The sequence below is a fragment of the Ornithorhynchus anatinus genome, chromosome 3 (genome assembly GCF_004115215.2).
Source record: "Ornithorhynchus anatinus isolate Pmale09 chromosome 3, mOrnAna1.pri.v4, whole genome shotgun sequence".
In the NCBI taxonomy this organism is placed as follows: domain Eukaryota; kingdom Metazoa; phylum Chordata; class Mammalia; order Monotremata; family Ornithorhynchidae; genus Ornithorhynchus; species Ornithorhynchus anatinus.
In genome coordinates, this window is record NC_041730.1 from 61,110,863 (window position 1) to 61,133,929 (window position 23,067).

At 43.8% G+C, this 23,067-nt stretch overlaps 1 protein-coding gene across 3 annotated transcripts in view; it reads right to left on the bottom strand.

The window, feature by feature from the left end:
* The window catches only part of KIAA1328 (KIAA1328 ortholog), a 320,218-nt gene that overhangs the window by 264,797 nt on the left and 32,354 nt on the right, over window positions 1-23,067 (bottom strand). For all 3 annotated transcript variants that reach the window (XM_029060661.2, XM_039911486.1, XM_029060660.2), the window contains one exon: window positions 5,640-5,755. In XM_029060661.2, coding sequence (XP_028916494.1) covers window positions 5,640-5,755 — 116 coding nt within the window. The remainder of the gene's footprint in view (window positions 1-5,639; window positions 5,756-23,067) is intronic.

A 23,067-nucleotide genomic window follows, 5' to 3' on the forward strand; every position in this document is an offset into this window, starting at 1 on the left:
AATATTAATGGCATTTGTTAAGCACTTAATATGTGCCAGGCACAGTACTAAGCGCTGAGGTGGAGACAAGCAAATTGAGTTGGAAACAGTCCCTGTCCCTGTCCCACATGGGGTTCACGGTCCCAATTCCCATTTTATAGATGAGGTAATTGAGGCACAGAGAACTGAATTGACTTGTCCAAAGTCACACAGCAGAAAAGCGGTGGAGCCGGCATCAGAACCTATGACCTTCTGACTTCCAGGCCCGTGCTCTATCCACTACACCACAATGCTTCTCTAATGTGACATTAGCTCCAGGCCGTGGAAACGTGCACACACTTCAACTTACCAAAATAATAGGCAAGGGCTTACGTGACCTACTGTATTCCAATAACTGAAACACTAGAAGGATCTGGTTGAATGTCACAGTCAAATACCATCTGTATACAGAGCACTGTACTGAGCACTCTAACATAATGATTGAAAGTGCGTTGGTTGGAAAGGTCTTTTGGAGTCCAGTGTTAATAACCCTCATTCCACTCTCCTGTGTTTTCAATCATATTTAAATATTCTCAGTAATAACAGAATAAGAACCAAATTAGAAAACACCAGAAATTTTTAAATCGTTTTTTTCCTCACACTTCATCTACTTAGAACAAGTTCTTTGCCCTTTTTCAAATGACAAGAATTATTTAATCAATTACTCCAATTTAACATGACATTTCTGTGACAGTACACAACATTAGTAGCCAAGCTCCTGTTAAACTTACACAGAACCACACGGCAAGTGAAATGGCCTCAAGCATCCACAGCGCGCGAAGTATCTGAGATCATTATTAGATTAGCAAAATGATTCTTGCCTTGGATCTGGTTAAATGGAATAGGCTGTTATTCCAAGTAAACAGAACGTGTTTTATCATTGAATCGTTCAATTTGTAAGAAATCAAAAAAAAATCAATGTACGTTCATAACAAAGATCAACATTCATGTGGGCTGTTAAGGCTCATGGCAACATGCTCTAAAGAATTAGCACATGAAACTGTAGAAATCACAAAGAAAACATCACCTCCACTTCTCCAATCAAAGCTATTTGATTTTATTTAAAGCTCTCCCATATTGAGGGCAGGGTGGGGGGAGGGGAGAAGATTGGTCCAGAATTGTTTTAAAAAACAAAAGCCGTCACCACTATGCCCTCTTGGATGGATAAAATGGACGCTTCTCTACGGTAATGCCTTTCCACTCTGTCATCTGTTTCCCACCGTCCTTCTCCACAACTGAGCTTCTAATACAGCTGCCATGTATCTTTGGGAACATTTTACATCAGTCTCATTGCCGATGGCAGCATGCACATTCACTGTGCTATCTCTGCTGCAGAGCTTGCATTACTGATGCTTAGTTCAATTTGAAGGTGTGGGTGCCTTGGAAGCACAACTGTTTTTAAGGAACGACCAGGGCTCTTCTAGCCTCGGCACAAACGGACTATTTTCTTCATACAGCAGGGTAAAAGGATGAGACTGTTTCTAAATCTCTCCCCTAACAGGTCCCAGATTCCACGAATAACCTCCAGTATACTGGAGTCCAATTCAGGAATCGACGACATCAGCAGAGGCTCTGACTGAGCTTGAAATCCCAGTCAATCAATCAGCGATATTTACTGAGCGCTTAAGTGTGTGCAGAGCACTGCATTAAGTGTTTAGTCCAGTCATGGATTCCTCTGGCCCCTTGCTATTATCTCCCATCCTTTCTCCTGAATGGTATACACTAAAAATGAACCTTTTCATACTCCAAGGCTCCTAAATGAAGTCTTTCTCCTGGATTCTAAAAGGTCAGAAATTGGCTCTTATCTACCTTCATTTGGGGGAATGCATCTATTTTATCTTTCCCCACCAACCCCTTGAAAATGCAGATCATTTTCTCCTTCCTCTATCCCTGCCTAGCACTCAGGACAGGATGTGGGAGTCGATGTCTGCCTTGTCTTTCCATACCCAACTGCCAGTCTACAGCAGAGATTGTGAATTCTCCTCCACTCCCCACAGTAGCTAGTCCTGCCAATCCAATGGGTCCTCCATAAACAAGATTCACTGCATCCACCTCTTCCTTAGCACCAAGCCAATGTGGAGCTGCAGGTGAGCACCCAGCCCTATCAAGGAACAGATCCATAAAAGGATGCCTTGGGCATCAGGGAGACTGGACATGAGCGCATTGTTAATTCCTGAAATACTAGCTAAGTTCCATGAGCACATTTCTGCCTCCTGAAATGCCAGGTAAGTTCCATGAGCCATTTCTGCCTCCTGAAATGACAGGTAAGTTCCACAAGCACACTTCTAACTCCTCAAATACTAGGTAAGTAGCACTAATAGTATTTACTAAGCACTTACTGTGTGCAGAACACTGTACTACTACTAAAAAAAATAATTGTGGTATTTGTTAAACGCTTACTATGTGCCAGGCACTGTTATAAGCACTGTGGTAGATACAAGATAACCGGGTTGAACATAGTTCCTGTCCCACACAGGGCTCACGGCCTTAATCCCCATTTATAGTGAGAGAATGGAGGCCCAGAGAAGTGAAGTAACTTGCCCAAGGTCACTCAGCAGACGAGTGGCGGAACCAGGATTAGAACCCAAGTCCTTCTGACTCCCAGGCCCATGAATTCTAAATTCCCTGTACATTGTGAAGCCCTCAAAACTACAAGGTCAAACCCTACATCTTCGAGCAGGGCTACTGTCCTCACCCCAGCTGCACATATAAGCCATTCATAAAAACATTGTGCGGCCCACCTTTCCTCCATCAAAGAATGCAACCAAGATGCCCTCTGGGTTCTACACAGACACGCTTCGAGATCTGTTTCAGAAGTTTCTTAGAAGGTCAAGAAACGTTTCGTTGAATGTTCTTGCAGATTTGTTCCTTCCTTTCTGTTCATTAACTGTGTCAAAAATCAACTTTGTTTAACACACTGCCTGTCTTTGCAAGCAATACCTCTCCGGGACGTGTCCCCGTAGGGCTAGCTTCAAGGGAAATATAGGCTTTCTTTTGCACAAGAGTGAAAAAGAATCACAAAGAACTTTTATTATTTTAACAACCATTTCCCTATTCGGTGCAAAAACGAATCCCTTGGAAGTCTGAATCGAAAAGAAAACATGGACAGCTTCTGCTTCCTTATTGACTTCACTCTCCATTGCCTGCAAGGCACTAGTTTGTTATTGTAGTGTTGATCATTAGTGCGTGTTTGCTAGAATTTTCATTTCATTAGAAAGACATCAAGGCTTGAGGAAAATAAGCCTAAAACGGGCATGGAATGAACCAACAAAGAAAAAGGGCAAGTTAAATTCTGAGCACTAACCTTGAGCATGTCTTTAAAGAGTCACATATTTCTTCCTGATTAATGCAAAAGGTCTCTAACGGGATTTGAATTCAACTAACTTCCAAAGCTACTGCTTCTCTTCTAAAATATTAAGAAATCTGCATTCAACTTCAGTAAGTCATCCATAAGCTCCTCAACATTAGAAAAGACTTAAAGAGATCTAAAATGAACTGATCTGATGTAGGTGAAGGATTTGAATCATTCATGTGTAATGGAGAAGTGTTCTTGTAGTTAAAATTATATTGTTTTAAATTATATCCTTGTTTTATGTTTCCCGGTTTTATAGAGTTTTATGTACTGTAAAATCATATGTATTAACCTTCTGCCATCTTTGTCAGGACGAGTCTGGAAAAGGAGTTCTATACCTGAACAGCCAGCCTTGGATAATGCAGAGATAAAAACCCAGAGACACTTAGGGAAAAAGCTTTCACAATCCTTCAAAGTATAAGCTAGGTGGTTTGGGTGGCTCGAGATGTTTTAGAACAAGTGAACTGAAGTATCGCGTGACTTTGGTTATGTGGATGCCCCCCAAATCTACCCGTCCAGTTAGTCCAACCCCAACCTCTCACCTAACCTATGATCTCTGCTCGACCTCCACATGGATGAGCACCGGCACCAAGAAGCTCCAAGTGTCGAAAACTGGACTGTTCACCCGCCCTCCTAAACCCTCTTCTCCGACTAAATTTCCTATCTCCAGTGATCACCTCACCACCCTCCCTGTCCCAGAAACCCACCACCCCGTTGGCCTTCCCCACTCCCCGCCACCTCTTGACTCTCAAGTTCGATCCGATGCCAAGTCCTGCCTTTTCTTCCCATTCAACATTTCCCAGGTCCGCTTCTTTCCTCCCCACCCGAACGGCAGCCACCCTGGTCCAAGCTCTTAACATATCCCAGCTAGACTGTTTTAAGTCTTCTTGCTGGTCTGCTTGCCTCCAGCCCCTCCCACTCCAACCTATACCTCACACTGGTTCAAGCATCAACTTGCTTGAAGCACCAATAGGCACCGGTCTCTCCTCAAAACTCTACACTTGCTTCCGATTCTTTCAACCTGAAGCAAAAACTCCTCAAAATTGGCTACAAGCCTCCCCCATCATACACATCTGTCCTTTTTGTTCCTCCCAAGTTAACCTTCTGACTGTACCTCACTCTCCACTCTCCACTCTCCCACTTCTGTCCCCTGGCTCACACCGTTTCCCAGGCCTAGAACCCCCTGTGCCCACCCCAAATCTATCAGATCACTGCCTACCCCATATTTAAAGATCTCCCAAAATCCAACCTCCTCCTTTAAGCCTCCGCTTCCTCTCCACCACCCCAAGACATACAAACCCCCGCCATTCTGAGCATTTATGCATTCACACCCACCCTCAGACCTTGGGAACACCATCTGAATATTCGATACTTTATTTCAATGTTCTTTTAGTTAGTTTTATTTCTGTCCCCTTCCTTAAAATTGTAAGCTCCTTGTGGGCAGAGTTACAGGTCACTTCTTCTGCGGTACTTTCCCAAGCACTTAGTACCCAGTACATGCTCTCTAAAACCTCTTACAATTTCCCTCTTACAAGGGATTAATGTCACTACATGAAACTCCCAACCACTTGCAAGAACTTCAAGGTGATATGGAATGGAAAAGGGTCACCGAACCTGTGGCCTCTCTTTCTTTCTCAGGTCTTTAAAATTAGAAACGTTGCCTTCATTTTATTCTCTTATTATCCATCCTGTCCAGTAAATATTAGCAATGCAAAAACAGGTTGGGGTTGGTGGGAGTTGCAGGGTGGGGAGATGAGAGAGGATAAGTCTCTCTAGTTACAAACCGATTTTTTGTGTGGTTTTTCAGAAGCCGCTTGGTTGCATTCATCTACTGTGTAAACACTTGTCATTTCCAACATCTAGTCAGATTCCCAAGTATTTTTCCCTCTGCTGACTTCAGAGTTAGTGCTCCTTGAGACTGTCAGGCCTGCAGAATGCTAAGTTCCAGGAGCTCTCAGGTACAGCTCCCAAGTAGACTGGAATACAGTTGCAAAGCCGCATTTTAATGCACAAATTTCTGTTTGTCATTTTCAGTTGACAAATATATATTTCATAGCCAAACAACATCGGGGGACGGCTGGTTGGCAGTTGCAAGCTCGAATGAAGCAACAGTACATGCTGACAAGTTGTCTCTCTGATCGCCTTTGAATGGCAGCACACAGGGGTTTATGCCTTGCTCTCAATGCCAGGATTTCTCTGGACTTCACGTTTTCTCCCCGACAGTGACCCTCCCTGCATACCAGAAACAGCAGCCAATCCAAAAGGATATCTTCCCTTTCTTTGATGATCAGTTCGTTCTGTTCCTCCAGCTGTCTGATCTTCTTCTCAAATGATTCTTGTTCGGCTTTTAGTCGTTCTTCTGTCACTTCCTTTTCCTCACTCACCCTGAAACCCGGGGAAAAAAAAAGGCGGGGAGTAGAGAAAGTCTGTCAGAATTAAATAAAGTATATGCCTCACATTCTTCTTTCGAAGGTTTTCATATGCTAAACTCTTTGGGGATGCTCTAACACTCGCTGTAGTCAATGTTTTTTTTTCCAATTTAGTCTTTCATATGGCAATTTTCCTCACCTTTGTAATAAAATATGTATGGGATTTTTATGTGAAGAATATTTCCAATCATCAGAGGTCTCTCAAAATTGGAAAGTCCTACACAGTAGGACACAGATTCCCAATTACCGAGAGATATTCCAATTTTAAAAAGGTATCCGTTTCACTTTACAACATCGAAAAAGTAAAGTCAGACCAATTTGTTTGGGATTTAAACTTTTGCCATACTTCGATTTAAATTCCGGTAATGAAATCAACCACACACACACACACACACACAACACATATATATCTTTGAAATGTCTCAGGATGATGTACTCTAGCAGTTTGATTTTCTCCTGGCAGTGGCACACTGCGTTTCTCGGCAGCATATAAATAACTGGGCTGCGATTAAAAAATGACATTAACATAAGGAAAGGTTTGCGTAGAATTTACTTGAAGTCCAGAAAGGAATTGTAAAAGTTAGAAAGTAATGAGGCTGGTTTTTTTTCCCCCACTGTTATCGTATAACCCTGTAATTTCTTCCCACTCAATTTTTCAAAAAAGGGCACTAGTGCTTTCAAACATGGAGTTTTATGAGCTTGTTTCTAGAAGGGTAGAGAAACTGGCAGTCAAGTTGTGTTCGAAAGATTTAAAGACACAAGCAGAACTTCAAGCAATTCGCATGGCTATGAGCTGCTGGAAGGCCGATCTAAGGAGCAACGGTAGGTAAGATTTGATGGACAAGTGGTTAAGGATGGCCCAAGAGTCAAGAAGCAAGGTGGCAGGGCAGGGAATGTGTCTTTTATAGTGTTACATTGTACTGTCCAAAGCACTTAATACAGTGTTCTGCACACAGTAAGCCCTCAATAAATAGGGCTGACTGGCTGATAGGAGATACAAGAGGCAACTTCAGCTGCCAGCCTGTGAAAAACATTCATTCGCATGGTTCATAAAGGCTAGTCACTTACTGGATCTTCCAGCCACATCCACACCTCCTGCTAGTGAAGCACTGGCACTAGAGCTCTTCTATTTATTTTATTTCACCCTGTAGCTTGATACACTATTCCATCAGACTTCTGCTATGAATTCTCCGTTCCTTGATCCAGACTCCAACAAATGGGTCGAGTCTCAATTAACTGTAGCTAATTTAGATAAATGGGCAATTTAGTGGAAAGAGCCCAGGTCTGGGAGTCAGAGGACCTGAGTTTTAATCCCAGCTCTGTCAAATGTTTGCTGTCTGACCCGAGGAAAGTCACTTCATTTCTCTGTGCCTCAGTTCTCCCTCCAACTTAGACTGTGAGCCCCATGTGGGGCAGGGACTCTGTCTAACCTTATTAACTTGTTTCTACCCCAGCGCTTAGAATAGTGTTTAACATGTAGTAAGCACTTAGTAAATACCAAAAAAAAAAAAGAAAAAGAAAACAAGATGATGGAGGAAACTGAGAAGATTCTGAGTGAGGACAGACTCAAAGGAACCAGGGCTGTACAGTTAAAGATGCAGGCAGACTAGAAGCATGATAAAAGTTGACAATATCAGGATGGTCATTAAGAGAATAGTTGTTCACCAAATCCCTCACTTCCAGGACAAAGGGGCAGTCTTGAAGCTAGTAGATTCAAACAAACAGAAGTATGCACTTCTTCAAATATAAGGTGATTAGCATATAGATTTTAATAATGATTTTTTTTAATGGGACTTTGCCAAACACCCAAATAAGTAGAAGTAGAAGTTAATTAAGTCAGCCACAGTCTCTGCCCCAACCAGGGCTCGTATTCTAAGTATGAGGGAGAACAGATAAGGAATCTCCATTTTACAGATGAGGAAACTGAGGCAGAGAGAAGTTAACTGACTTGCTCAGGGTCATACAGCAGACAAGTGACCTAGCCGGGATAAGCATCCAGGTCCCCTGACCTCCAGGCCCATGCTCTTTCCACTAGGACATGCTGCGTCACTTAATTTCTTCATAGAGGAAGTTGGGCAAGCAGAAAATATCGAAGAGAGATAAAATTACAGATGAGATTTTCATCAAAGATTACTGAAAGGAAAGTTAGGGATATAGAAAGAAAAAATGAATCTTTAGATGGCCCATCCCTAACCAGGAGGATGGATGTCAGAGAATCAGCATCACAGTGTTCTATCAAGCAATCTTTGGGGTAACTGCTGGTATGGGGATTCTGGGTGGATGGGCCGCTGACCTGGCCAGTAATGGCTTTGCCCACGGTCTTATATGTTCTGTACGGTGAACCAGAGTGCCCTTAAAATAAAAAAAATTTTTTAAAAGTACCAGATGACTCTGAGCCATCCCCAAATGGTTCCAGGACTGAGCTATGCTTTGCCAGCCACATCGAGTTCCTTCCCATCCACTGCCCCAAAGTTCTTGATTAATGCCAGAATGAATCTGATTTCCTAGGAATGATCTGGAGGTGATCCAGGAAGTTTCAACCCCTGGCCCGGCTCCAGGGTCAAGTAAGCATTCTGGGTGAGAGCCAGGGGCTCGTTTCAATCATTCAGTCGAAGGCTGGAATTTACTAAATGCTTACTGTGTACAGAGCATTATATTAAGTGCTTGGGAGAATACAATACAGCAGAATAGGTAGACACCAACCCTGTCCACAAGGAGCTTATTCATTCATTCAATAGTATTTATTGAGCGCTTACTATGTGCAGAGCACTGTACTAAGCGCTTGGGATGAACAAGTCGGCAACAGATAGAGACAGTCCCTGCCGTTTGACGGGCTTACAGTCTAATCGGGGGAGACGGACAGACAAGAACAATGGCACTAAACAGCGTCAAGGGGAAGAACATCTCGTAAAAACAATGGCAACTAAATAGAATCAAGGCGATGTACAATTCATTAACAAAATAAATAGCTTACAGTCTACAGGGGGAGACAGACACTAAAAGAAGTTACAGATTGGGGAAATGGGACTATATTAGATATATATATATATACACACACTATATGTAAGTGCTGTGGGGTTGAGGGTAGGGTGGATATCAAGTTCTTTAGGGGTACAGATCCAAGCTTATAGACAACCCAGGAGGGAGGGCAGGTAGAGCAAATGACAGCCTAGGGCTCTTGGAGGACACATGATTTTAGAAGGGCTTTGATAGTGACATAACGGCAGTTTGTCGGTTAGGAAGAGTTAGGGAGTTCCTGGCTACGAGAAGCACATGGGCAAGACGTCGGACGGTCACTTCCACCTCTAGATGTCAGGACTTTAAATATCCCACCCTCAAAGGTCTGCCCCAAGTTCACCCCTCTGTTCAAAGAGGAAGCAAGTGTGGGCTAGTGGAAAGAGCACAGGCCTGGGAGACAGGACCTGCATTCTAATCCCAGCTCTGCCACCTGTCTATGTGACCTTAGGCAAGTCACTTCACTTTTCAGCCTCAGTTACCTCATCTGTAAAATGGGGATTAAAATCTTCTTTCGTCTAACTCAGACTGTGAGCCCAATGTGGGACAGTCAGTCAACCACATTTATTGAGTGCTTACTGTGTGCAGAGCACTGTACTAAGTGCTTGGGAGAGTACTACATAAATAGCAAACATTCCCTGCCCACAAGGAGCTTACAGTCAGAAGGGGAGACAGACATTAATGTAAATAAATCACAGATATGTACATAAATGCTATGGAGCTCGGAGGGGGGAGATGAATAAAGAGACAAAGTCAAGGTGACCCAAAAGGGACTGGGAAAAGAAAAGGGGGCTTAATCAAGGAAGACCTCTTGGAGGAGATGTGCCTTAAATACAACTTTGCAGGGGAAAGAGTAATTGTCTGTGTGACATATCCAACCTGATTATCTTGTATCTACCCCAGCTTAGAACAGTGCTTGACACAAAGTAAGCACTTAATAAATACCTCAAAAAAAATGAAAAGTGGGCTCCCCTAATGAAAGAAAAGAATTGCAAACAAGAGCTACAAATTATTTTCTTGAGAGGTAAGAGCCACTGAGTAATCCTGTTTTCTAGTTTGGGGATATATTAGGAAGTAAGGAATCATTTGGAGAAACACTCTGCATGCCATAATTGGTAGGTACCTCGCTTATTCAATTTGAGGGCAAACCCAAAACTCATTGGAACCTCTGGTTTACCCAGAGAAAGGGATAACATGAGTTACAAGTTGTTAGATTTTATTTTTGTTTGGATTACTGCTAAATGTTTTACATAACTATTTTAATCATGCTCGTACCTTGAGGATTTTGGTGTAGTTTCCAATTTTGAAAATCTAATACAAGTCGATGAAACTTTCCCCAATTAAATTGTCTTGGATTTACACTATGCACAACAGAAAACTCACTGAAATTGCTACATCAATCATCAACCATATTTACTTATTGCCTTATGTGGGCCAATTAAGCATTTTGAAACATATCTCAGTAGTAAAACACAAGGTTCCCTCTGCCCTCACAAAGCTTTCCATCTAATGGAGGGAAGAGAGTGAACACAAATCACCAAATGGCCAAAAAGAGTAGGAAGACAGAGAAGAATATGAAAACAAAAGGGAGATTAAGTAGATAACTATTAAACAGATCTATCTACATGAGTGTTTAGGAGGCTGTTGGAATGGAATTACTCAACAATACAGTCAGTTCTCCTAGAACACAGAGTTTGCGTTCTTGAAAAACCATGCATTAAGGAAACTTGCCCTGCAGCCTTCACCCCACGTCCAACACCAGGTACGTATGCACAATTGTTTCTCCCAACCCCTCACTGCCTTCAGTCCAAACAGACACGTTGTCAGAAGAACTTTCCCTAATTCTGCTGTCACTTTCTAACCAAAACCCATAATGGGAGCGTACATTGAGAGAACTGTAGGACATGGAAGGTTGGGGTGGTTAGTTAGAAAAGGGCCCTAGAAGGAGGTGCCTTTTTAGGATGGCTTTGAAGATGGGAAGGGAGATGGTTTGGAGGATCTGGGTGAGGAGGGAGTTTAATGCAGGGGGAGAGGTGTCAGTGGGACATTACCAGGGATTCTCTGCCCTAAATCCCAGCCGAGAGTGTCCCCAGAAACACTTTAGAAGCTCTCAGTCCTAAACCCCCCTGGTTCTTCCAAAATAGGCTTGGGGAGCTCCAGCTCTGTGCACCCCACGCCCGTGTACCCATATCGCCGCACCAGCACTCATTTGAACCCCAAGCATCTCCCTGAAGGCAAAAGAATCATTGAGGCCTAAATGACCACCCTCCTCCCGGGGCTGCCCGCAGCGGTTCGCAGAGAAAGCCTTCCCTCCTGTCATGCATATTCTCAGATCCACCTGTCTCCCCAGCACCCCGAACAGCCCCCCAGCCCCCACCAAAGGCAGACACCAAGATCTGAGATCTCAACAATATTTCGTGCTTGTTTTTTTAACTCGGTAACAGTGAAAAACTCAGTTCACTCTGCCTTCTTTTCCCTGAATCTAAGACTCTTCCCCCTCAGGACCCTCAGTCCTTCCCTATAGATGCCCCACAGGGCTCGAGATCATCTGGTCCTTTCCCTTCTTCTCTCAGAGAATCCCAGGGCCCAGTCCCCCCCTCTCAGAGGGACTCAGACGACGGGTTTCTTAATGTCCTTTCTCCCCCTCAGGGACAGTATCCTTGCTCCTCCGGACCTTGAATCTCCAGGATGACCTAACCCTAATCAGGGCTCCTATCTGATCCCTCCCTGTGCCCTGTGTCCATCCAGAGTCCACAGCACGAGCTCTTCCTGTATCATGCTCTCTCAGGCTTGCTATCACCTCTCTCTCAAGATGGCCGAGGGTCTTCTCCACCAAACACCTGATCCTCCCGGTCCTGCTCCCCCCACAATCCTATCTGACTGGCTCAGCTAAGTATTTGCCCTTCTTCCCTCAGAGAGAGGCACCAGAGTGCCTCTCCTGGCCTCCTTCTTCCTCTCCGTCTGGTCTTAGCCGAACTGGAAGACACAGCGAGTAATGACAGACATGGTAAATCCGCAAACCTGGGAGAGCCAGACTATGAAAGTAGAGAAGTCAGAGACTGCTAATGGAAAGCCTGGAAGCCAATGGTTATGTGTTTCTGTTTTATTCCAGAAAATAATAGAGTGATTTCTAATGAGGGTTGGGTATGGTTTGGGGTAAGCATTTTTAAAAAATTGAAAAGCATGGCTGTATGTAGGATAGAGTAAAGGCAGGAGATGCTTGAGGAAGAAAGCGCAGTAAATAAGCTGGGGGCAGGTGAAGGCTTGAATCAGGGTGATGGTTCAAGATGAAAAGGAAAGGGCAAATGTCTGAGGAAGAATCTTCAAGATTTAGAGATCGACTAAATCTTGGTGAAAAGTATACGAGATATTTGAGGAGAATCAGGAAAAAAAATCACTGTTGTCAAACAATAGTTACTTAATCAGCTTTCTCTGCCATTCTGTTGTTGTGATTTGACTATTCTTTTCTAGTTACTCCGCTCTGCGAAGCAGCAAAATTAATAAGCTATTTTAACTACAGACGGCAACAATTCTCCTATCAGACTATCTACAGATACGCATGGCTTCCTTGGCTTCCTTGTGGCCCATTACCATACTTAATATGAGCAAACGGATTATTACTGGGCTTTAGTACAGAGAGCAAGTCAATAAAGCAATCTCAAGATTTGATACCAAGTGTAATCTGTCTCCTTGTTCAATTTATGTTCAATAACTCTACCCTTGGGTCTAAGTACAATAAACCATGTGTCACGATACACATTTTTCATTTGAGGTTTCTCAGACCGCAGAGTAACAAGCAACTATATTCTGTCATGGGTGAATCACGGTAAATTTTTACACATCCCAGCCAAGAACTCTGCTGGCTGTCAACTTCCCATGGCTCTGTGCTTTCCCCTCTCTACTGGATACTCAAAGAATATAGCAATAATAGCAATAATAAAGTCTTAACTAGAATTAAAACTGAGGAAATAGCTCATATAAGCAAATACCATTTAAATCTATATACACTCAGGGCCACCCTAATAATAATAATAATAATAATAATGTTGGTATTTGTTAAGCGCTTACTATGTGCCGAGCACTGTTCTAAGTGCTGGGGTAGACATATTTCACACACTCAGGATTCCCCCAAAGGTCAGGTCCAAAGGTCCACTATTTTACAGCCGTTTGGTCACAAAGAAATTCCTCCCATAAACAGTGGCTCTGAATATTTCCCCACAGATACAATGTGGAAAAAGTTGCCCCTGTGCAGGACTCTGAAATATGCAGCCTACAGTTCAAAAAGGACTACCTGTCTTTAATTATAACTTCGGCAGGCCTTGGCAACTTGACGGAAGCAGAACGTGAGATCTACTTGGGCTAAGAGCTCATGACTGATGCGGATTCCGGAGCTCTGCTGAGATGCCCTGGGGGATTTAGCTAAGGAGTGGCATCCTCCATCTTCAGGCTGACGTGCCCCGTGCTCTAGACTGTTGGCTCGTCATCGACAGGGAATGTGTCCGCCAACTCTGTTGTTCTGTAGTCTCCCAAGCACTTAGGACGATGCTCTACAGGTAGTGAGTGCTCAGTAAATACCATCGACGAAGATGATGATGGTGACGATGCCCCTCTTACTTCACTGGCCCACCTGGCCCAAAGCACACACAGGACGACCTGTGGTTCGGGGAACCTATTCAACATGGAGCTCTTGGGCTAGATCTACCCCAAGAGCTTCCCCCCACCATATACACACCATTTAAAGTTTTTGGAATGCCTGTGTTTTTCTAGAAGATTTCAGATCTGACTATATTTCATTCCCTAGTTGAAAAATATTGAAAGGATCTTTGAAGACTCTCTTGCAATGCTCTGATGCCACAAAAAATTCTATGGAGGCTTCCAAGGGGGAGGAAAAAACCCCCACTCTCAATGGTCTATGAAAAATTAAAATTTAACTTTCCTATTACACTGCAAAGTACTTTTAATTATGTCAAATGAAAATATGATTAGGTTAAAAAAGAGTAGAACTGAATAAATATAAAATAATAATGTTCTACTAATTTTATAAGAAGAAATTAATGTTGCTGCACATTCTCTTTTTCTTCTGAGGAATGTCAGAGAAAAATATCAAGTTGTCCTCTGGGGAAAATCAGAGCATCTGAGCCTTACACAGAACCCTGCCCTCAAATGAGTTAGTGTACTGGTGGTCTTTGGGGAACTGTGGATTATTTGACAGTATAGCTATAAGAAACCTAAAAAACTTTCATTCCACTGGGTCACTTTATAATGTGGTCAAATATATCAAGATTAGACAGGCAGCCACAATTGTCTCAAAGCTTTGACAATTTCTTTAAGCTTGGGTTTAATGCAACCAAGGTTGATTATAGTACAGTGTTTACTTCTCTTTTCCTTTAAAAATCGTGAATGGCAAAACACGGTGGTACTGTGGGTAGGGATTGTGTCTATCAACTCCACTGCACTCTACTCTCTTTAGCGTTTCGTTCAGTGTTCTGCACAGAGAAAGAATTCAATAATACTTAGTGTTCAACTGAGAAGCAGCGTGGCGTACTGGATAGAGCACAGGCCTGGGAGTCAGAAGGAGCTGGGATCTAACCCTGGGTGCACCACACGTCTGCTGTGTGATCTTGGGCAAGTCACTTCACTTCTCTGTGCCTCAGTTCCCTCATCTGTAAACTGGGGATTAAGCCTGTGAGCCCCATGTGGGATATGAATTGTCTCCAACCTAATTAGCTTGTATCTATCCCAAGCACTTAGTATAGTGTCTCGCACAGAGTAAGTGCTTATAAATGCCATAAAAAAAATATATCACTGATTAATACTCTGTTTCTACTTAGATGGCACTGTCCAGATTTACAGCCTAACTTGGGATGTTTGGCAGTCATCCAACTGCCAAGTTCATGCCAACCACTCTGGCTCCCTTTCCACCTCAACAATTTCCAGAACCCTTAGGCAAAAAGAAGGTCTTCCAGCCAGAGGCAGCCCACTCCAATGCAGACCAAATACGGCCTTCATGGTGCCTAGTATCACCAAGCCTCTTGAAGATGACCGATACCCACTCCTTTGGCTCCATACAATTCCCACTTTGTCTCTCCTCTTTACCTCCAACAACCTTGACTCTGAAGCAAGTGTAAAAATAGGACAATGGGAAGGCCTCTCTCCCTTCCCCAAATTGAGACAAGGAGCAGATTGCGCACGCACAAAGCAGCTGCCTGGCCGGGTGGACCTGGGTTCTAACCCCAGCTCCGCCAATTGTCTGCTGTGTGACCTTGGGCAAGTCACTTCACTGTGACTCAGTTCGCTCACCTGTAAAATGGGGATTAAGGCTATGAGCCCCATGTGGGCCAGGGACCATGTCCAACCTGATTAGTTTTTATCTACTCTAGTACTTAGACAAGTGGTAGAGCCGGTATTAGAACCCAGGCCTTCTGACTCCCATCAGACCACGCTGGTTCCACCTACCATCCACACCAGTTGTTCCTCTTCCCAACTACACACACACACAAACACACACAGTACTAAGCGCTGGGGTAGAATACAAGGTAATCAGGTCCCAAATGGGGACCCTAGAAGGGAGATAAGTACTGAATCTCCATTTTACAGGTGAGGAAACTGAGGCGCAAAGAAGTTCAGTGACTTGCCCAAGGTCACAGAGCAGGTACGTGGGAAAGCTGCCCGTGGCCTCTGACTCCCAGGCCCATACTCTTTCCACTAGCCATGTTGTCCAGAGAGAGGAAGGATGGGATTGAAATCTACAAAATCACAACAGGACAGACAAAGCAACACTAAAACTCACACTTCTAGAATGAGGGGAGGAAAAAAAAATATTTCCCACAGCAGAAAATGTTTATAGGACCAAGAGATAAATTTAGGACTGCTCAGTCCACTGTGGGCTATGAGAGGGACCAGCTGTGGAAGCTAGAGAGAAAGTTTAGAATTCTTATAGATTTGAGGAAAAATTAGGAAAGAAAATGGATGTGAAAAGAGGGTGAGGGCACCATTGCGAGAGACAGAATTCTAGGCAGGGTGGATCACCAGCCCATCGAGAGAGGGGTAGGGTGGGGGAGAGACAGGGCTAAGAGGTTCTTTTTCAGACCTCTTTAGCTATGGGACCCAGATGGAGAGTTTGAATTAATAGGCAGCTATTGTGTACTAAGCAAGAAACCAGAGTAAATGTACAGCTCAACATTAAGATCTCACCTGATCTGGGCTTTTTGAGAGCATTGTAGTATTTTCCTTTTCAAAATAGGGAAGCACAAAGGTTTAAATATGATGCTTAATAGAACAGCTGTTTAACGACACAGCTGGGAGAAAAAAAAAAACCCAGAGTTTGCTCTTATTCCCACCACTTTCTCCCCTCTGATTGTACATATATATACCTCAGTATAAAAATCACAGGTACATAACCATAGTTAATATTGATTTTTTCCCTCTTAATAAGCCTACTGTTTCAAGCTGCAGAAAAATGGATTCATAAGTGAATGTGTTTTGCCATTTTTATTATGGGCAAATCTATGGATGAAAAAATAATGGGTAAAATCCAAAGGTATAGATGCACTTTCAGGAAAAAAAAAAATCCCTCAATTACATACACAAGTAGCCACCAAACAAAAGTAAAGTATGAAATAATCTGTGTGCTGAGAATAAATAGCAACAGGAAGAAGGTCTGTGAAATTGCATAGCATTAGTTTATGGAAAACTATTGGGAAGGAAGCAGCTGTTGGATAAGAGTAGAAATGAAACTTTTCCCATTATATCACAAGCACGCCATTATCAGATTCTGGGGGCAGGATGGAGGGGGGAAGAAACATTTCTTTTCAAGGATTCTTTCATTCTCATCAATTTCACAGGCCTAGTGTGCTGAGAATAAAAAGCAGCAAGAATAAACTAATGCATGACTGTTTTCCCATCTGAATGCCTCAGTTCCTTAAAGCGGAATTCTATTGATAACGCTCTTTGATATTTTCATTACTTTTGCCCAAAAAAGAGTTATATATCTTTAATTGATTCGTTATGCCATTTCTAATCATGAATATCTTTCTCTTCATTAAATATTTAATTTCTTTAGGGTCACATCTTTTAATGGACTTATCTATCTTCAACCTAAAAACTCTTAAATCTCACAAACTGCCAATGGCCATGTCATCTTCGGTTGCAGATCATTTTATTTGATTTTTTTTACCCTGGTGTCAAGAACAAACAAATTCTATTTTTATTAACTTGATTTTACACTTGTTTTTCCAAACTTGAGGGAGAAACTTTAAAAATTGAAAACTTAACCAGACACACATGAAATCAGTTTGAAGTCAGCAATTAAGTAGAGCTCCAGCTTCTGAAAATTATCTGGGTGACACTTTAGCTTAGCAACTGGGGTATGCTTGGAGTTATTCCTACGGAGAGGTCATTAGGAGAAATGAAATTTACATCTCTTCGGGTCTGCTTTTGCAACACAATCAAGAATAAGGTGTACCTCCTTTCTGCTATGACTGATCAACAGGGTAATCGATTCATGTGAAGCACTTTGAAGTCCCAGATGAATTTAATGAAAATAACTGGCTTTCTGGTTGTCTGATGGGGCCCGTATAATAGCAGGGATGGACAATTATTAGAGAAGCAGTGCGACCTAGTGGAAAGAAAATGGTAGCACGAGCCTGGGAGTCAGAAAGACCTGTGTTCTAATTGTGACTCTGCCATCTGTCTGCTGCATGACCTTTTTCATTCATTCATTCAATCGCATTTATTGAGCACTTACTATGTGCAGAGCACTGTAGTAAACACTTGGGAGAGTACAATATAACAATACACACATTCTCACTTCTCTATGTCTCAGTTACCTCCTCCATAAAATGGAGATTAAGATTGCGAGCTTCATGTCGGATATAGACTGTGTCCAAAATGATTAGTTTGTAACTACCCTAGTTTCTTAGAACAGTGCCTGGCACATAACAAGTGCTTAACAAATATCATAAAAATAAAAAAAAATAAAAATTGGGCCTGGGAATAAAGAGGGCCTGGGTTCTAATGCCAGTTTTGTTTTTGCCCGCTGTGTGACCTGGAGCACGTCACGTAACTTCTCTGTGCCCCAGTTTCCTCATCTGTAAAGTGGGGGACTCATCATCTGAGTCGGGAAGCAGTACGGTCTAGCGGAAAGAGCGCGGGCCTGGGAGTCAGAGGACTTGGATTCTAATTCCGGCTCTGACACATGTCTGCTGTATGACCTTGGGCAAGTCACTTCACTTCTCTATGCCTCAGTTATCCCATTTGTAAAATGAGTTTTAAGACTGGGAGCCCCATGTGGGACAGGGACTATGCCCAACCTGATTACTTTGTATCTACCCCAGCATCCAACCTGATTACTCTGTATCTACCGCGGCACTCAGAACAGTGCTTGGAACCTAGCAAGCACTTAGACATCACAGTTATTATTATTATCATCATCATCATCATCATCTGTTCTTCCTTCTGCTTAGACTGTGAACCCCATGTGGAACAAGAACTGTGTCTATTCTGATATTATAACCTATCCCAGTGCTTAGTACAGTGCTTGACACTTGTAGGAAATGCTAGAAAAGAATACCACCATAATATTTGGCCCCAAAGACCACTTGCCATCGTTTGTGACTGTGGGCTGGCTAATGGGTGGGGTGGGAAGGAAGGAGGAGGAGGATGCCCAACTCCAAAAGGACAGACACTTGGGCCCAGAGCAGCGCTTCCTTGACTCCGAGCCAAGCCAACTGTGAATACAGCTAGTCAACCCCTCCCACCGCTGGTTTCCGGATCGTGGTGGGCCACGAGGGGACTACCAGTGTCTGGGGTTGGCACAGAGCAAGGAACCAGCTGCCGTTGGCAGAAGCAGCTGGCCGAGAGCCCAACCGGAATAAAAGAGCTTGGCAGGCGGCATTTGCCCTCCCCTGATGGGAACCAGGTGACGGGGGCGTCCTGCTGGGTGATGGGGGAGATGTTCCCCAGCTCTGCAGGGAGGCTCCAGGGCTGGGCAACGCTGGCACGAAACCAGAGAAGTGGGCACTTCTAGCTGCTGCCTTGGCACACTTTTCCAATCCCCCATTGACTGTAAGGAAGAGCAGCATTTCAATTTAAAGTCACGGTCCCAGGGGGTCTCTACGGGGGTCCCAAAGGGAGCTGCCACTTCTGTTTAGAGTAAACTAGGAGGGTGTGGCCTGGGCCACGGCAGTGAACCCCGGCCCCTCAATTTTTACTGAGGTTTTTAAGTAGATTGGTGATAGTAACACTCGGCCCTCAGTCAACATTTAAACTTAAGCGCTGCTGGGACCCCAAAGGTTGAGGCTTGCAGGTGGGGAGAGAGTGTGGGGAAAAAAAATTAAATCAGCTTGCAGAGCAAATAATAATATTGGTATTGGTTAAATGCTTACTTGTGTGGCAAGCACTGTTTGAAGTGCTAAGGTAGATACAAGATGGGACCCACAGTTAAAGTCAGGTACTTAACCCCCATTTTGCAGATGAGGGGACTGAGACATGGAGAAGTGACTTGTCCAAGGTCACCCAGCGGACAAGTGGCAGAGTCAGGATTAGAACCCAGATCCTCTGACTCCCAGGCCAATGGTCTTTCCAATAGGACACACTGCTTCTCATTTACCCATTTTGGTGGCTCCAGGAAAACAGAATGGGGCATAAGAGGGTCTCCCTAAGGACCAGCCACTGGGGAGAGATTCCTTTTGATTTAGGAGAGGGGATTTTGTCCAGAGTATTGCCTAGCCCATACCACCAGACAAATACCATATTTACTTGTATAACTGCCTCTACCTGATAATTTCCTCATCCTACTTTTTGAGGAATAAAAGAATTTTTTCTTGGTACCAGGAGATTTTTTTAATGGTATTTGTTAATCACTTATGTGCCAGGCACCGTAGATACAAGCTAATCAAGTTGGACACCATCCATTTCCCACACAGTGTTCACACTCAATCTCCATTTTACAGATGACAAAACTGAGGCACTGAGAATTACAAGGATCCTAGATCGCACTGATCAGAATGCACTAAAATGCCAGAGACAGGCTCATGCCAGGGGAGGGAGTTTCTTCTTCGAGACATGTGTACTCTGTGGAAGGAGAGGAGATGGGTCAGAAGACTACAAATGCAGCAGAACCACTTCATGCCGGGGAAGGAAGTTTCTTCCCTGAGATGTACAAATTCCTCCAGGGCAAGAAAAGGAAATGGGTCAGAACTTGATAATGTAGCTCAGCCAGCTCATGCCAGGGAAGGGAAGCTTCTTCACAGAATTTGCGAGAAGGCAGTGGAAAGGGAAGGAGGTCAACTCCTTGAGAGCTTATTGTATGCGGCACTTGGGAGAGTGCAATAAAAGTAAGACAGCCCAGTCTCAAGTGCACTCTGACCTTTCTCTTCCTTCTCCCCTCTTTTTTGCTTCTCTTTTTCTCCTCCTCCCCTTATTGTGTGGGCAGGGATTGCCTCTCTTCATTGCTATATTGTACTTTCCAAGGGCTTAGTACAGTTCATTCATTCATTCAATAGTATTTGAGCACTTACTATGTGCAGAGCACTGTACTAAGCACTTGGAATGTACAATTCGGCAACAAATAGAGACAATCCCTGCCCAATGATGGGCTCACAGTCTAAATGGGGGAGACAGACAGTAAAGCAAAAGATAAACAAAAACAAGGCAACATCATCTAGATAAATAGAATCAAGGGGATGTACATGTCATTAACAAAATAGGTTAATAAATAATATATACAAATGAGCACAGTACTGAGGGGAAGGGGGAAGGGGGAGGAGCAGAGGGTGGGGGGGAAAAAGGGGGCTCAGTCTGAGAAGGCCTCTTGGAGGAGGTGAGCCCTCAGGAGCGCTTTGGGAGGAGAAGAGAGTTAGTTTGGTGGAAGTGAGGAGGGAGGGAATTCCAGGACAGCGGTAGGACATGGGCCGGGGTCGGCGGCGGGACATGTGTGACCGGGGCAGTGATGAGGTGAGTGGCAGAGGAGCGGAATGTACGGGGTGGACAGTAGAAAGAAAGAAAGAAAGGGAGGTGAGGTAGGAGCGGGCAAGGTGATGGAGAGCTTTGAAGTCAAGAGTGAGGAATTTGTTTTATGCAAAGGTTGATAGGCAACCACTGGAGGTTTTTGAGGAGGGGAATGACATACCCAGAGCGTTTCTGTAGGAAGATGATCCGGGCAGCCGAATGAAGAATAGAACAGAGTGGGGAGAGACAGGAGGAAGGGAGATCCGAGAGGAGGCTGACACAATAATCCAGTCGGGATGCAGTGCTCTGCACACAGTAAGCACTCAATAAATATTACTGAATGAATGATGAAAATGAATGAATTGTAAGATTCGATTCTTATACGGCCCCCACGTAATACCCCCACCCCTGTTTGGGGCTGCAGGAAATTATGCCAAAGAGTGGGGAAATTATAAGAGTACATATGGTAATGTGATGACATTTTTACTTGTCTTATGGGTTTTCATTCATTCATTCAGTTGTATTTATTGAGCGCTTACTGTGTGCAGAGCACTGTACTAATCACTTGGGAGAGTATGATACGACAATAAAGAAACACATTCCCTGCCCACAATGACCTTACAGTCTAGAAACAAGCTTTCGGTCCAGAGTTTTCACGTCCACTATCTGATCTTAGCTCCCAAGAGTCCTGTGGTGCAGAGAGAAACAGGAAGAAGTACCTTTTTATACAGAAGGAAACTAGGCACATAAAGGTTCAGTGACAATGCAGCAGCAGACCAGTGGCAGGGTTGGGACAGGAACCTAAGCCTTCTAAATCCCACATCTGGGCACCTTCTGCTAAATCCTGCTACCTCAAACCATGAGGTCAGTGAAGGGAGTTCTCAAGTAGACTTGGAAGCAGGTGAGAGGGTATTAGTAAAATATTTCCAACAGTACTGAAGGAGTACTAATATTGCCATTATTGAACTGTTGTATCAGGAATTCTTTATTTTTAAAATGACAGTTTAAAGACCGTATGCTTGAAATTAAGAGAAAGGTTTTCCTCTTTCGATCATGGCTTTTGACATTAATGGGAAAAGTAAGGGAGTCAGGATGAATATTGGGAGACAGACTGCAGAGCCAAAAACTGTAAAGTGCTCGGCAAGCTATACTAGGACCAATGTCCTCTTATTTGCTCATCTTCTACTCTCTTATTCACTCAATGATGAGGAAGGGTGGCCATGGGCGAATAGAGAGGGATGACCCAAAAACAGCGAGTGGGCAGTTCAAGGCAGGTATACTGACTATGGGAGAGGACATTAGGGGGAGCTTCAAGCCCCAAGTGTGAGGTTTCTCCCAGCACCTAACAGTGAATAACGGTTTGTCATCAAAAGGCAAGCTGACCTGGAGTCTCCACAAACACTCAGGCCAATCAGGAAGCGACAATGCCTACAGGCATGTCAACAAAGTATAAGAGGAGAAAAACAAAGGACTTGGCCGCCACTTCCCTTCCCTCGAGGGATCACTGGCCACTTTTAAATTCCTGGAGCTATAATTCGGACAGGGGGCTGGGAGTTGGGAGTGAAATAAACTTGTTTTGGCCTCGTTTATCCCCTCGGAGTAATTCTTTACTCACCAAGGTTCTTAACCGTGGTAGTTGGCAGCGGATCGCCAAGAGTGGTTTGTCTCCAGCCTTTGCTCCGGGTGTAAAGCAGTCAGCTTGCGATTGGCCCTTTGTTCTCGATCCCCAAAAGCTTTGCAGTGACAACAAAAGGGGGAGCCACCATTTGCATTATTATTATCAGGATTATCAGGATGATCTAGGATTTTTCAGGCACTTCTCTCCATCCCTCTTTCATAGTTCCACCAGGGAGGTGGGTTTAACTTTATTATTCCCTTTTCCCCAATGGGAAAAACCAAGGCCTAAGGAAGTTTAGTGGCCCTTGGTTGTTCAGTAGGTGGTTCTGGAACTGCCATTAAGTTTCCTCGGCCACTTTCCAGTCTTTTAGTAGCTTTGCTGTTCTTTATTGCTAAGCTAAAAAATGGTAGATCAATTCTTTATGGGATTTCATGAGTGATAACAGTCAATCCACCTCTAAGGGTCGCACCTGGAGCGTTTCCAGTACTCTAGCAGTCTTGCCTACAGGAGGGAAAGTCAAGCAGAGGCATATCCACTCCATTCCTAGCTTGGGCAGTGAGTAGCGAGTGGAAGGCAATCTGCTACAAGTCAAAACTCACCCGTGCTAGGCAACTGCATGGGAGAGAATCAAGGGTAAAGACTCAAGTTTACTGCAGGGAAGGAGGCAATGATAAACCACTTCTGTA